This window comes from Dermacentor andersoni, chromosome 2, assembly GCF_023375885.2.
Source record: "Dermacentor andersoni chromosome 2, qqDerAnde1_hic_scaffold, whole genome shotgun sequence".
NCBI lineage: Eukaryota > Metazoa > Arthropoda > Arachnida > Ixodida > Ixodidae > Dermacentor > Dermacentor andersoni.
Window position 1 is genome coordinate 53,588,451 of NC_092815.1, and position 15,208 is coordinate 53,603,658.

A 15,208-nucleotide genomic window follows, 5' to 3' on the forward strand; every position below is an offset into this window, starting at 1 on the left:
GCGACCCTTTCGGCTCTGAGCTCCTTACTGCTACGAACGCACATTCCTCGCAGAACGCCATCTTAATTTTGCTTGCCTATGGCCTGATTTTTTTTCATCAAATAAAAGCGCTCACCCACTACGGCGGACACGGTGTAAATTTATTTTGCACTTCACTTTAGGCGAATTATTATAAATTGTTAGCTTACAGGCAACAATGCCCTGAATGAGAAAAAAAGAGGCCACAAAGCAGTGTTTACGTAAGCGCGAAAAAACAAGTAACACGCATAATTTGTTATATTGTTAAGACATCAAAAAATATTTTTGCCGTTAGGCGTGCAACCGCAAATAGTAAGCAATTATAGAGAAACGTATTCAGGTACTGTTATTGCAGGCTTAGAATGGACCAGCTCAGCCACTCCAGGAGCGGTAATGGTCAAATTCTCATCATTCACAGCAGTTGTCAGGAGAGGAATTACGGGGAATTCCATTCACATTAGTGGTATAGGAATCAAATGGCGGGATCCAGTCTGCAACTCTCGTACTGACGCGATATATTCGACTATTCATCTCGTTGCGGTAAATGAAGTTCCATGGACATCAAAACCCTAGAAAATATAGTGACAAGCCTGAAAGCGCCACGAAAAATTTAATACAATAGCTTTTCTAGAGCCAGTTTTGATTTCGTTACGAATGAGGATATGTTATGACGAGACCAAAAAGTATGGGGTCTCGTGAGACCACGACACTGCGACGTTGTGACACTCACTCCGGTGAGCTATGTCGCCTCGTATGCTGCTGCTCATTGAGAGGGCCAGTCTAACTGCATAGGGGACGACCAAGCGCGCCGAGGCGAATGTAAACAAAGTCCGAATGTCCTGCTCTCACGTGACGACATACGACGCTACGATGTCTCAGCACAGTAGAAATGCTAATATAATTAAATATTTAGGGTTCTGTGAGGCCTCACAGTATTATATTCTGGTGTTTAGAGGTGCCAGACCTTGAGCTACAGCAGAAATAAAGAAGGCAAGAAAATATTGTCTCAGTGCGCCTTTAAACATTCCATGTGTGTGTTCGGCAATGCAGCCAACTTACCATTGATCAGTCCTCCTTAGAAACACAGTATTTTTTACTATGAGCTCAAATCTTCAATTCCCAAAAATTAGCGACCTTTCGAAGGATTGCTTTAAAGGCAAAACGTTCAATGAAGAAGTTGTAGAGGCCTATTGATAAGTCTTCAAATAATTCCTTTCCTTGAAGGTATTCTCACTCATCTGGACTGCAAAGGAAGTGCGAGAGATGTGAAAAAGAACCGCGTGGGCTAGGTGCTTGCACGCAGCCACGTTAGTGAGCTCAAACGTGATAGCAACTAATCCCCGATGCTGCACACAGAGAGACGGCATGAATTGGCTTCAAGCAAGAGTGACAGTGGATGGCCACACCCGTCGTGTTCGATGCATTGCCATCCGTCGTCAAAAGCCCCTCGTCCTTACGCCGTCTGTCAGCAGCAAGAACATTGACAGAGGTTCAACAATTGCCGTGAATTATTTATCGCTTATTATCCTTCTCCATTTGCTTCATCCTTTCAACAGACACCTCAGCAACTGTGGAAGCCACGACCATTGTATTCAATCCATCTCCGTTTCTTAAAGCCTGTTCATGCCTTCGGTCGGCGTGCATTCGTTAGTAGCATGTTTGAGGGCACGAATATTGGTGCGCGTAAGCGTGGTGATTTTTTTCTTTTCAAGTCCTGCTCCTTTGCTTGCAGCCGGGAAAAATTAACACCACACCAGCTATTACCACGGGAAAAAATTATTTGGGTATTTGTCAAGAGGCCTCTACAACTTCTCCATTAAATATTTGGCGCCTAAATAATACTTTAATGGTTGATTACTAATTATTGTTGATTATTGACCTAAGCCCTTATTGGAAATAAATGCTATGAGTTGCTCAAAAGGACAGCGGACAATTCTCGTAGAGAATTCAAACAAATACTCGTCGAGAATTCTTGCGCTTTGAGAAAGCCTCTGCCTAAATTCTCAAAAGAACCTGTGCTTTCAAAATCGAGTTTGACTGTACCACTGCATGAATTTTATCGACAGTTTAATTCCAAAACACAAAGAAAAACCGGTTGACTGTAGTAAACGAAAAAAAAAAGTATTGACTGTGGATTTAGTTACAAGGGGATATCTGACCCATTCTGTACCCACATTATCGCCTACTGACTAAGCAGTGCAACGCACCTTCCTGCTGATCATCATGCCAACGCAACTGAAACTTGCAGAAACGGACAGATTTGTTTTCCCGGAGTGTCATTATGGCCGATGGCGCTACTGGATAAGAAAGGTCGTAATTAATGCTACTACCTACACACGCACCACCACGCCCTAGCCACGCTTAAGCAATTTAACTACATTCAATATATATATATATATATATATATATATATAAATGACACATTGACCGAATTCTGACGTGTTGGGACTCATTGCATCGTGAGCGGTTACAACTCCATCAGAGGAATACGCAATGTGAGCGCGTTTACATCTGCAACGCTCTGAGAATAAGTTTGCACCCTTTTGGGACTCGTCCACAAACAATCATCCTCATCGATATTGCATGCATTTCCTGTAACACACTGCGTTCTCTATACTTTCCTCTGTCAAGACTGCTATGGCACGCTCACACGAACAAAGGCGATCGTGACCTGAGAGTACTGGGCGCGCAGCGTGAAACAAAGACAGGCCCGCAAGATGAATGACGTACATCGTTTCGGACAAGATAAGCCCCGAAGGTTGTAAGGAATTTACACCACAACGACCACCCCGTCGTTGTGGTGTGAACCTCTCCTCTTGTCCTTTGTGTTTTTGACTGGTTTTTTCGTTCAAGTATATACCAACTGGCCCAGATTTCAACCCTTCGACCTTCACACTGTCACACTCTGTATTTACGAGCGCAGCGCGTTCCAATAGTGAAAATTGCACCTCGCGTTCACGCGCCGATTATTGGACAGGGGCACGCCCAGTATGACGGAAGGACTACGAGATGTCCCAACTGCCTAAAAAGAGTCCTCGTAAGACCGACCAATTTAATATTACAGAAGCGTCCCGCTCTGGCATAACTGAATATCTTCTCTTACCTGTAAAGAGTACGAAATAATCGACCTTTGCCCCCTTCACTGTCTCTCTATCTTTCTGAATGATTCATCCCATTGTAGTGCGTCACTGCATAAACGGGGACGAATGGTGCCGCGGCCATTTTTCTTTGTGCGCGAGTACACAGAATGCCCCCGCCAATGTTATGGCGGCAAAGAGAAGAAAAGGAAGCGCTGCTTTGTGCTCCCCATCAGTGGCGGCGGCGGAGAATCGCGGATATCGCTCCCCTCGCGCGAAACATATATCGTCGCTACTCTGTTGTTCGTTGGTATACATAGAGTGAAGGGGAGGTTTTGCCACCAAACCCGGTACTCTTGAGCAGAGGCTCGCGTCGACTCACGACTCCAGAGAGAATTAGGCAACGAGCTACTTCTTGAAGGACATCATTCGGTGTTCCCCTTAAACGTCAACTACTAGGTACGCACTTCCGACGCACTTTCGGAGCATTATTGGCGTGTTTATTTTGAGCCGGGCGATGTCGTAATCGTGGCAACAAAATCTAGGAGCAGACCACTGCCGCTTCGTAACGCAAAAGGAGATATGTGAAATCCAACACATGCGCTTGCACGCACATCTTGTATGACCCACAGACGATGGCGGACGTCGCCCTGTAGAAGTACCTAGTAAAACTTGCCTAGTAAGGTGCAGTAGCGCGCGAGCTGGTGCCGTTGATTGCTGCCACCACCTGTCTCCTTTATTCTGCGTCCTCGCCGTTTGCGAATATGTTTGCTTGCAACCGAATATTGCGGGAAAGCATACTTCCAGTATTACGCGCATCTTCTACTTAGCCCCGACACACAGCAACGAACGCGACGACGCCGCGCACCAAGCGTGTCGGAGACGCGTTCCGTGGAGTCGGCGCCTTGCGGTTCCCATCAGAGCCCGCGGCGTAGACGTGCTTGCGAGATGTGCTCGCGCGCCGAGCCGTGAGCTGCGTGCGCCCGTGCGCCTCACCTGCGTGGCGGGCGACGGGCTGGAAGTGAGGCTCACCTTGCTGAACACTCTGGTGACGTCCAAGTCGGGCGGCCGGCGGCCCATGCGTGTGTACGGCAGTAGAAACACGACCAGCGGGATGAGCACCGTGATGAACGCTACCGAGAGCAGCATCCACAGGAGCTGCCACCAGGGACGGCCGCGTTGGTGTTGCCGGTGGGTCTGTTTCGTAAACGTGAACGCGATGCGAGCGGCTTGACTCAGAAGCCGGGAGAGCAAATTACAAAATGCAAACTGCTGCTTTACATACGTAAATAGAACGCGCCTACACGCCTACCGACACCACGAACACGTGCAAATTATGGAAAGTCTTTTCTCGCTGTTCAGATGCCCATACTAACTGATCGTGTATCTACGCGCGTTCGCTTTGGCTTTCCATTACGTGAATGTAAGTCCTAAATACGGACATTCCTTTCACATGAGTGAACCACGTTTATACCGTTTATAGCAGGATTGCGTTAATGATTGCGTATTGTATATTTAATGTATACCGTTGACATGTGTTGAACTGATATGCAATAGTTGTGTCATGACTGCCATCTTTCCAATGTTTTGTTATTCAGTTCTGTATAGAGTGGGCATCATTTGAAATTAACTACTGATGTCAAGATTATTTTACTTTGTAATATTTACTGAATGTACCACTATTGCTGCATTGTGACCGTGCCTACGTTTCCTCATATTGACAGCGACAGCGTTCTGCCAAGAAGACCCTTATGCTTTAGAAATAAAGTAGTTCGGTACTGTGCTGCGACACTCCACTGCGATAGGTAGCCGGTCGAGATCGCATCGGGTATACGCTGGATCGAGGCGAGACGAAAACGACCACTAGCCGGGCGTCGTGTCGACAATGTTCTACGTTCAAAAATCACCACGTGACAACCTTCTGCCATGTGTGCCTCTACTACGCATTCAATCAGTATTTACATTACACAATAAACGACAGAAATTCACTAACACCGCCGTCACCTCAGCGCACCCCGCGAAAGCGCTGAAGAAAAGAGGCCTTTTTCAACACAGCAAAACTTGCATTGTCATTTTAGCATCACAGGCGGTGTTTATTGTGACGACCGCATGATAACTGCTGTGCGAGTAAAATTTCCCTCGTTTTCTGATTCCCGCATATGCGCACTCAATGAACTGTCTTACCAAACGTTACATTTCCGGCGGTAACTGTGTCTGTGCTAACGTTTGTTTTTTAGTAAAGGCTACTCGCAATATTTCTCCGGCTTTTTGAGAGGCGCACTACTCTCGGTTTTCCATGTTCAGTAATGGTCCGTGGCGATCCTTATCTTGCAGAAAATTTTGTACCCATCGAGGTGGCTCCTAACATGCAGTTTCATAGAATTATTTCTGGGAACTGGGGTGCTAGTGTCTACGGCAGCTGCAAGCAGGGCGGCTCGGCAACCATAGGTTGATGGTTATTACATTGATTTGCGTAAACTTCACCTTTCTGGCTTTGAATGGTTTCGTGACCTTGCAAACTAATTATTGTCAAGGAAGTACTCCGTTATCGTTAATAAAATAAACAATATTAAAATTACCCAACGGCAGGATTGGAACACAAGACGTGAAGCACAAAAGCCCGACGTCGGAACCATTAGGCCACGTGATCATTGACAAGCGGAACCAGTGCAACTAGCAGCGATTATGCGCGTTCGCAGAGTCTTATTGCGTTCTGTATTCAAAAATGAGCATAAATTGCTTTGAAATTCAGCCCAACGGAGGCGTATAAAGCGTAGTAAACGAAGTCAAAAGAACATCTGAAGCCACACGCAGGAATTTCAGACAAATGTACGGACCATCATTTATATGTTGTCTGAACGATCGCAGCGCTAGAGTTGGCCCTAGTGATCGTTGTAGGAACCTCTATGGATCCGAGGTTATGGCGCTGTGCTGCTAAGCACGAGACTGAAGCGGTGCCTTCACACTTCAGCAGCTCGTGTTCAAGATCTGATTATCTGATCAGCGAGAATCGCGTGGAATAGTGCTTCAGTAGTCACACACAGCATAGGACAGCACACAGAGGACGGTGCCTTACAAACCGATAGTGACTTAATGAAGTAACAAGCGCCTCGCCATCTTTACAAACTATCGCCTGCAACCTGATTTATCGGAAATGGACGAAGTGTACTACAAGTTAGGTTAGTTCTCTTTTCCCTGACTATGTCCCGCGAAGCCATTGGCATTATTCGAGGCGTAAACGATGTCGCACGGTACCACTTTTTATTTTTAAATAAACGCCCAAGGGAAACGCTCGACTCGTTCAGTCTGCTAAGGCATTCTTTTACAACTGTAATTTTGTGAATATTGTGGTAAAGGGATGATTACTAATATAGAAACGGAATGCCAAACTTCCTCTCTTTTTTTTTTGTCATTTTCGTGTCGAAACCCTAACACTTACGCTAGTGCGACGTCATGAATTTCAAACCATCTTTTTTTTTCATATTTTGGCCATTCTGACGCAATGAGTGAACTCGAAACTTGCAAAGCTTTCCCTTTGGCCCGTTTGGAATACAATGTCAATCATCTAAGCCTAAGCAAACGCATTACGGCGAGCAGGTCTGAGAACTTCGAAGCAGGTCGCTAGGCCGTCTTTCGGTTATCATATTTTTCTCGCTTACAAAGCGTCGTCTCTTTGCAAGATAGGATTTTTCGCTATTTCAGAAGCTTAGCTTGCAAACAGAGCTCAACCTAATGTTTTTCTCCAGTGTCCTTAGTAAAGCAGACGGGAGCTATCCATATACCACCTACCTCGTCGCTGTCAAAGCTATATCCCACTCGCGAACCCTGCGGCGACACTATTTCCACTGGCGACTGTGTCTGCATGAGATGAGGCGACATCATAGGGCTTTCTCCTAGGCTTGGCACAGACAGATCAGACGGTTCCTCGGGCGACAGCAACGGGCTTTTGATCTGCATGCGTGGTGGTCCCACAATGAGCAAGATACACTTGAAACAAAGGACACGACGAGAACCACAGTTTCAAAGAAGATAATTCCCGTCTGGATTCTCCAGTGACTGCTACTGACTACAAATTCTCTGGCGGGCCGCCAGAGAATTTGTAGTCAGTAGCAGTTGCCGAGTTACCACGGCGAATGCGCAAATTGTCGTCCGCGGGCTATTACGGGCACTGTGAGGCATATTGTCAAATTATGTCTCGTAGGCGCTTTGAGCCAATCAGAGAGACCGTACAGCAGCTTCTAGACCAATCAGAAGTGGCAACATGGCGATTAAGACAATATGGAAATTTTCGAAAATGTCCCGAGCCGAGTCTAGTATATAGAACACCATACACTCTAGTGCGCCTGCCGACGAAAGCGCACAGGGCATTCTGGGCTGACTGCGTCGATTTCCGGCGTCCAGGTAGAACGCGTCCTCGTTCAATGCTGCCTGCGTCCAAACGTGTCCAGTGCCGCCGCTCGCGTCGGTTGCGTTCGCGTGCAGGTCTGTCGACACCGCGCGAGCATTAATTACATCGAATCAAATTGTAACTGAGCGACAAAGATACTCGACATAGAATATAACCAACGACATCACTTCTGCGTGTGACCAGATTCATATTATATATTATTTTACTCTTACTTCATTTCTAGGGGTTGCTGCGTCATCATGGCGGTTACGAAAATACTCAGTCTGGTCCCGCAAACTAAAGTTGCCGTTTGCGTTCAAGTGCTAACGCCATTTTAATAAAATTTGCACCGACGCGTACCTTTATGTTGGTCTTCGCATGAGTGCGCGATGAAGCAGCTCGCTGGAACCAAGAACAAAATGAAAAATTATCAACGCAGGCCAACCCTCACAGACCACCGTATCGTACTTTTCATATCACAGTGATGCTACGTAAATTCTTCTCATAGTTGCAAGCTTAACATTTGGCAACACACTTATTACGAATTCTGTAATGTTTTATCAGGTATTATAACTAATAGAATATCGCTGAATGAATTCCTGAAGACAAGATTTCCAGGAGCGCGGGGCTCGCGGTATTCGTAAATAAAAGTGACAAACGTGATCACCATAATAACAGATTGCAAACAAGGCATCTTTAAAGGCCAAGCCACACGACTACGTCGCATTTGCGTTGAAGACCAAGACTACATAGATAGACTCAATCACCTTAAAGAAACACTATCAAACAGGAACCACCCAAACAGTGACCTTGAAACAGCTTACATCGCTACAACCAAACTTGATCGAGCCGAGGTCCTCAAGCCCCGCCCGAGGATCACAAGAACAACAACGCCTCTTCTTACTACTAAATTCTCAAACGCACTCCCAAACGTGAATAACATCCTAAGTAAATACTACCCGATTCTCACCAGCAACCAGAAACTTAAGAAGATTTTTCCCGACCCTCCCAGAGTGGCCTACAGACGCAACACTAATTTTAAAGATGTTCTTGTGCACGCCAAACTACAGAAAAAGAAGAAGTTGGGAACCAATCCCTGTGGCCGCCCCAGGTGCTCTACATGCAAACACATTCAATCTACTACTACAGTAAAAAGTACAGCGTCGAATTACACCCACAAGGTAACTTCGGATTTCACCTGCACATCAAGCAACGTAGTCTACTGTCTAGAATGCGCCGCTTGTAGCAAACAATACATAGGTGAGACTGGACAACAAATTAATACAAGACTCAATGGTCACCGCGCGGACACAAAACACAATTTACCCAAAGCAGTAGCCAGCCACTTTAATGAACATGGACATATGTTTGACAAAGCAAGGCTCTATATACTACAAACAAATTTCCGTTCCCCTCGCGAAAGGAAGTATACGGAATCATACCTCATACACACGTTTAATTGCCTACACCCGACAGGAATTAATTTGGCACGCGGCAACTTAGAATCTTTAAAAGCTGTAACTTAAATCTGAAACTCTCATATCATCAACCAATACACAAAACACATTAGGCCACCAGCCAACTTTAATTCGTAACCTCACCTACTCTTCCATTTCGAAAAATTTTTTTCCTGCCTACTACTCAATTTAATGTACTCTTTCAGGTTTTTACGTCTATACCAACTGTACGATCCCCTTCTTCCATGTACACTTGCCCCCTTCTGCGCGCGTCACCCTCCTGTTTGTTATACTGGTTTCGGCCCCCCTCCCCCTCTCCCTTCCCTCCCCCCCCCCTTTTTTTTAACCTTTTTTTTTCTTGAAATCCCCTCGACAACACATTCCGAAGTCAATATGCCTTTTTCGGCGCCTCAACCCAGAGTATCGCCATCTCTGGATGCCGCCGTAACGACACCTACGTTAAGCGCGTGGGGCAGTGCCCCTTGAAAGACCATGCCGCTGCCTTTCAGTCACCCCATACATTGCACCGCAGACTCCTCGTCGCCACCTTAACTATTTCAAAATTACTCGACGTATTACTACTATGCTACTCAAGTCACTTTCAACTCATGTTTTTTTTTGTGTGTGCGTCTGGGTTTCCTCCTTTCTCTCTTTTTTTTTGTCTTTTGTGTTACTCGCGCGCTGACCGCTTGACCGGCCGTTTTAATGCCTCAAAAACATGCCGCCAACGACTACCCCTGAATACCTCCTAACCTTTCGCATCCCCAACACGCTCCCAAGCCCCCGTATTTCTTAAGGATTTCACTTTTCTCTTTCTTTTTCTTTCACTCCCCCCTTTTTTTGTCTGTCTTGGTGCCGCCCTGGCTTTCCCCCCCCCCTTTTTTTTTTCTTTTTTTTTTCCTTTTTTTATGCTTCTATTTCTTTTTTCTCTCCGCGTGCCCACTCTCACGCTCTTGTCCCCTCGTCTTGAGAATGAAGCTCACAGACGTCGGACGACAGCGCTTGTTTCCTCTTGTAATCTCTCTCTTTGAAACCAGCCGCCAACACCCGCACGTGACGTCACTGCACTAACCCTTTAAAACTAACACGCCGAGGATGACGAGGCCGCCTTTGACGAAGATAGGTCCTCCTATCGAAACGTTGGCCAGCCTGTCTGAGGCACTTCATCCCTGTTTACAAACTTTATACCACAGAAGTAATTATAGGCTCTTTAAAATCGTAATTAGTAAGTGTCGACGTTAAAAACAGCCAAATTGCTAATAAACCAGTAATAAATGCAGGCCAGGAGACAGCGAGCAACCTTGTAACGTGCAATAGCTTTCGCCATTATATACGTCATACAAAAAGGATGCGCTTGTTCATCGGTTACGTTTCCTCACAAGTGGGGCATTCGACTGCAACAGGGCACGTTGCGGAGGTCATATATTTTTATTGTATTTCATCACTCTGCTACGGTTGAGTAAATATGGCAACCGAAATATATCATAAAGGCCTCTTTTGTTTGTTGGAGCTCGCATACTCTTCAGTATAAAGTTTACTCTCTCTCTCTCTCTCTCTTTCTCTCTCCCTAAACTCGATACGTATACACACACGCTGCATGAATATATGTATACCTGTGATGTGTGTACACTACATCTATAACATAACCTGCAGTTTATCGCTGTAGACCTCGCTACACACTAACTATATACCTATCGCTATATATACCGACGCTTACACCTGCTCGGATCACAGCTATCAGTTTAATAACACCACCGTTTATAGCTTCGCGAATATTCAGTCTCGAATACGAATCGAATGCGTATGTTCCAAATTGAAGTATCCAATTCGAGAATACCGTATTTCATTTCTGTAGATATGTGGTAATGTGCAAACAAACGACATCACTTCTGAGCCTGTCTGCAATAGAACAAAAAATGCCTGCGTCTGGTCCACCCTCAGCTTCAAGTATTCGTTGTGGGACAATCAAAAATGGGGGCTACATTTAAATTTTTTTCTCGCACACAAGGAGTCACTTCTGAACAACATAGCGTCTGTGAAATAAACAAACAACTTCTTGTTCTCTCTTTGCTCCCAGTTCTTTCCTTTCCTGCTTACAGGAGACCAAAATAATCGTCATTCAGTTCAACATTTCTTCGTATCCCATTATAGTGCAGTTACCTGGTAGGCAAACTTACACTAAGGAGTTCTTGGGTAGTACATGTATATCCCCTGCCGGGAAGAGACAGGTGTGCTTGCTCTATGTTGCAATGAGAGTTAGAACTCAGACCATGTAATCATAGGCAAGGCATGAGCCAGCAAGTGGACGCTCTTTTCATTGCACCAAATTTTGCGGGGTCACTGACAAATATCAAGAGGTGAAAGTTTCGTGCAGTCAAGTCCCCAAGCATACCAAGGCACGAATTGATGCCGCCATAGTCTCATATTCGTGGGTGGTTGTACATATCAGCAACTGAAACATTTCATAATTGTAAAGGTAGCATTTTTCACGAGGCAGTAGGCCAAGCTGGCGGATATATATATATATATATATATATATATATATATATATATATATAATGTCAAGAGGCGTTATAGTTCGATTGCTAAAGCACTCAGATAGCAGAGCACCGCAGCAAGAAAACACACAGCTTCGGCAACACAGGCACAAGGGTTCCAACCACACGTTGTCGTCGTCTTTCTCTAAGCAGTGCCTACTGCTCGTTCTTCTTCAGTACAATTGCCTCCCCGGGGAAGAGGAGCCGTCTCGGCGACCTACGGGCAAGATAGCACAGGTGGGTCAAAGTACGGCTTGAGCCGCTGAACGTGCACGATTTCGCGCCCTCGGCGACGCTTATCGGAAGGCGGCTCAAGGGGTTCTACCAAATAGTTCACAGGAGACGTTTGACTGACGACACGGTAGGGACCCTGGTACTTGGACACAAGCTTGGGTGAAAGTCCAGGGCTGGTAGCGGGAACCCAAAGCCAGACTAGTGAGTCAGGGGCATAGGGTGCCGGAGAAGAGGGAATATCGCGAAGGTGTTTCTGTCGCTGCTGATCTTCCGAAGTAAATGTGCGGGCGAGCTTCCGGCACTCTTCCGCGTGCGCAGCAGCCTCGGACAGGGTAGTAGCCTCCGTTGTGTCAGGGCGATACGGAAGGATGGTGTCCATTGTGCAGGAAGGCTCGCGTCCGTAAAGAAGAAAGAACGGGGAAAATCCTGTAGTGCTCTGTGTGGCGGTATTATAAGCGTACGTCACGAAGGGTAGAATTCGGTCCCAATTGGTTTGGTCAGATGCGACGTACATGGCTAACATATCGCCAAGAGTGCGGTTAAAGCGCTCAGTCATGCCATTGGTTTGCGGGTGGTATGCAGTAGAGGTACGGTGAATTACGTTGCACTCCTTGAGCAGGGCTTCTATAACATCAGACAGAAAGACGCGGCCTCTGTCGCTCAGCAACTCTCTGGGGGCTCCATGGCGAAGTATGATATTACGCAGAAGGAACCAGGCAACATCCCGCGCAGACGCGTTGGGCAGAGGCGAAGTTTCGGCGTAGCGTGTCAGATGGTCAATCGCCACTATCACCCAGCGGTTGCCATCTGAAGTACATGGAAGGGGCCCATAGAGATCAACTCCGACCCTGTCAAAGGCCCGTCCTGTACAAGGCAATGGTTGCAGTGGAGCGGCTAAGGCATGAGGGGTATTCTTGCGGCGTTGGCAAGCGAGGCAGGAGCGAACATATTGGCGGACGAATCGGTACATCCCGCGCCAGTAATAACGAATTCGCAGGCGCGCGTATGTTTTGAGTACTCCTGCATGTGCGCATTGCGGGTCATCGTGAAACGCTGCACATATATCCGAACGTAGGTGCCGAGGAACCACGAGTAACCATTTGCGCCCATCCGAGAGGTAGTTACGGCGATATAGGAGCCCGTCACGAACAGCAAAGTGGTGTGCTTGGCGACGTAATGCACGGCCAGTAGGAGGCCCTGATGGGTCTGACAGAAAAGCCAGCATAGCGACAATCCATGGATCCTTCTGCTGCTCCGAAAGCATATCCGTGGTGGTGAGGGAGGACTCGCATATTTGTACTGTCTGATGATTGGGCTGGCCTGACACTGGGGAGCGAGACAAGGCATCCGCGTCCGAATGTTTACGGCCAGAGCGGTACAGCACTCGAATATCATACTCTTGGAGGCGAAGCGCGCATCGCGCGAGGCGGCCTGAGGGATCTTTTAAGGACGACAGCCAGCAGAGTGCATGATGGTCTGTGATGACGTCGAACGGGCGGCCGTAGAGGTAAGGACGAAACTTAGTGATGGCCCAAATGATAGCCAGGCATTCTTTTTCTGTAACGGAATAGTTTGCTTCCGCTTTCGTGAGTGCGCGGCTAGCGAAGGCAACAACGTATTCATCGAAGCCAGTCTTTCGTTGTGCAAGAACAGCGCCAATGCCGACGCCACTGGCATCCGTGTGTATTTCTGTCGGTGCGCTTGGGTCAAAATGTCGGAGTATGGGGGGTGAGGTTAGAAGACGACGCAGCGTCGTGAATGCGGCATCGCAAACTGGCGGCCAGGCCATGAGGTCGTGGTTACCCGCGAGAAGCTGCGTCAGAGGCGCTATTATGGTGGCGAAGTTGCGGATGAAACGACGAAAATAGGAGCATAATCCGATGAAGCTGCGGAGTTCTTTTGTGGTCTTTGGTCGTGGGAATTCGGAAACGGCTTGGAGTTTGGTTGGATCTGGGAGGACACCATCTTTCGAAACAACGTGGCCAAGGATGACTAGCTGCCGGGCGGCGAAGCGACACTTCTTTAAGTTGAGCTGGAGTCCAGCATCGGCAAGGCAAGTGAGCACGCGTTTGAGTCGGGACAGGTGAGAGGAAAAGTCCGGGGAAAAGATGACAATGTCATCGAGATAACAAAGGCATGTCTGCCATTTGAGACCCCGGAGGATGTTATCCATCATTCTTTCAAATGTTGCAGGCGCATTACAGAGGCCAAAGGGCATCACGGTAAATTCATATAAGCCATCAGGCGTAACAAATGCTGTTTTCGGGCGGTCTGCGTCAGCCACGGGGACCTGCCAATAACCGGATCGTAAGTCTAAGGACGAAAAGAATTCAGCGCCTTGGAGGCAGTGCAGTGCGTCGTCGATACGGGGCAGAGGATAGACATCTTTCCGGGTTATCTTATTTAGACGTCGATAGTCCACACAAAAACGAATAGTCCCATCTTTCTTTTTGACAAGCACTACCGGAGAAGCCCAGGGACTGTGTGATGGCTGTATCACGCCGCGTCGAAGCATGTCTCCTACGTGCTCATCGATGACTCGGCGCTCCGTCGCGGACACACGGTATGGACGTTGGCGTAGAGGCGCGTGGCTGCCGGTGTCGATGTGATGAACGACTGTGGAGGTACGTCCTAAACATTGTTTTTGGAGGTCGAAAGAAGTTCGAAATTGGTTAAGGAGGTCGATGATCTGCGTGCGCTGACTCGGAGTGAGGTTAGGATCAATAAATGGAGCAAACGTTCGGTCACATGCAGGCGCAGGCGCAGAGACAGGGAGAGCCATGGCGTCAACGTGCAGAGGAGTCGAGTCATCAGGCACATCGTACACAGAGCTCCTGTCGAATTCATCAGCAAAACCGAGGCATTCGCCACGATGTAAGCTTGATGGACACGAAAACGGATTCGAAACGTAAAGTGCGCTGGAACCCTGGCGAAAGGGAAGGAGGGCAAAGGGAAGCAAGAAGGGGTGACGGCGTGCAGCAAGTTGAGATGGCGTGAAAAGAACTGTGGAATCACTGAAAGCAGCACAGGAAACGGGTACAAGGGCGGAAGAGAAAGGAGGGATATCAGCGTCGGTGGCGACGAACACCTGAGCAGAAGGTGGAGGCAAATCTTCAGAAGGACTGGCACAAAATGGAGTCAGCGCAAGTTCTGCACGGGCACAATCAATAACAGCGTGATGAGATGAGAGGAAGTCCCATCCTAGAATGATGGCATGAGAGCAGCGGGGAAGAACAACAAACTCAATGTGGTGTAAACTGTCTTGTATGGCGACACGGACGGTACATGTTCCTAAGGGCTCAATTGGCTCAGCGCTGGCTGTACGTAGTGAAATGACAGAAAACGGCGTCGCGACTTTTCGGAGCGTACGGCGAAGCTGGTCGGCAATCACGGACACTGCGGCACCCGTGTCGACAAGCGCGTGAACGGCGACACCTTCGGCAAAAACTTCAATGATGTTCGTAGCGAATAAACGAGGGCTTGAGCAGTTCGAAGAGA

General features: G+C 47.5%; 1 protein-coding gene across 1 annotated transcript in view; it reads right to left on the reverse strand.

The window, feature by feature from the left end:
* Positions 1 to 15,208, reverse strand: part of LOC129387813 (uncharacterized) — a 40,985-nt gene that overhangs the window by 4,666 nt on the left and 21,111 nt on the right. Inside the window, exons 2-3 of the mRNA XM_055077386.1 lie at positions 6,885 to 7,082; positions 4,128 to 4,292 (exon numbers count right to left, since the gene is read on the reverse strand). Of these exons, the coding sequence (XP_054933361.1) occupies positions 4,128 to 4,292; positions 6,885 to 7,082 (363 nt within the window). The remainder of the gene's footprint in view (positions 1 to 4,127; positions 4,293 to 6,884; positions 7,083 to 15,208) is intronic.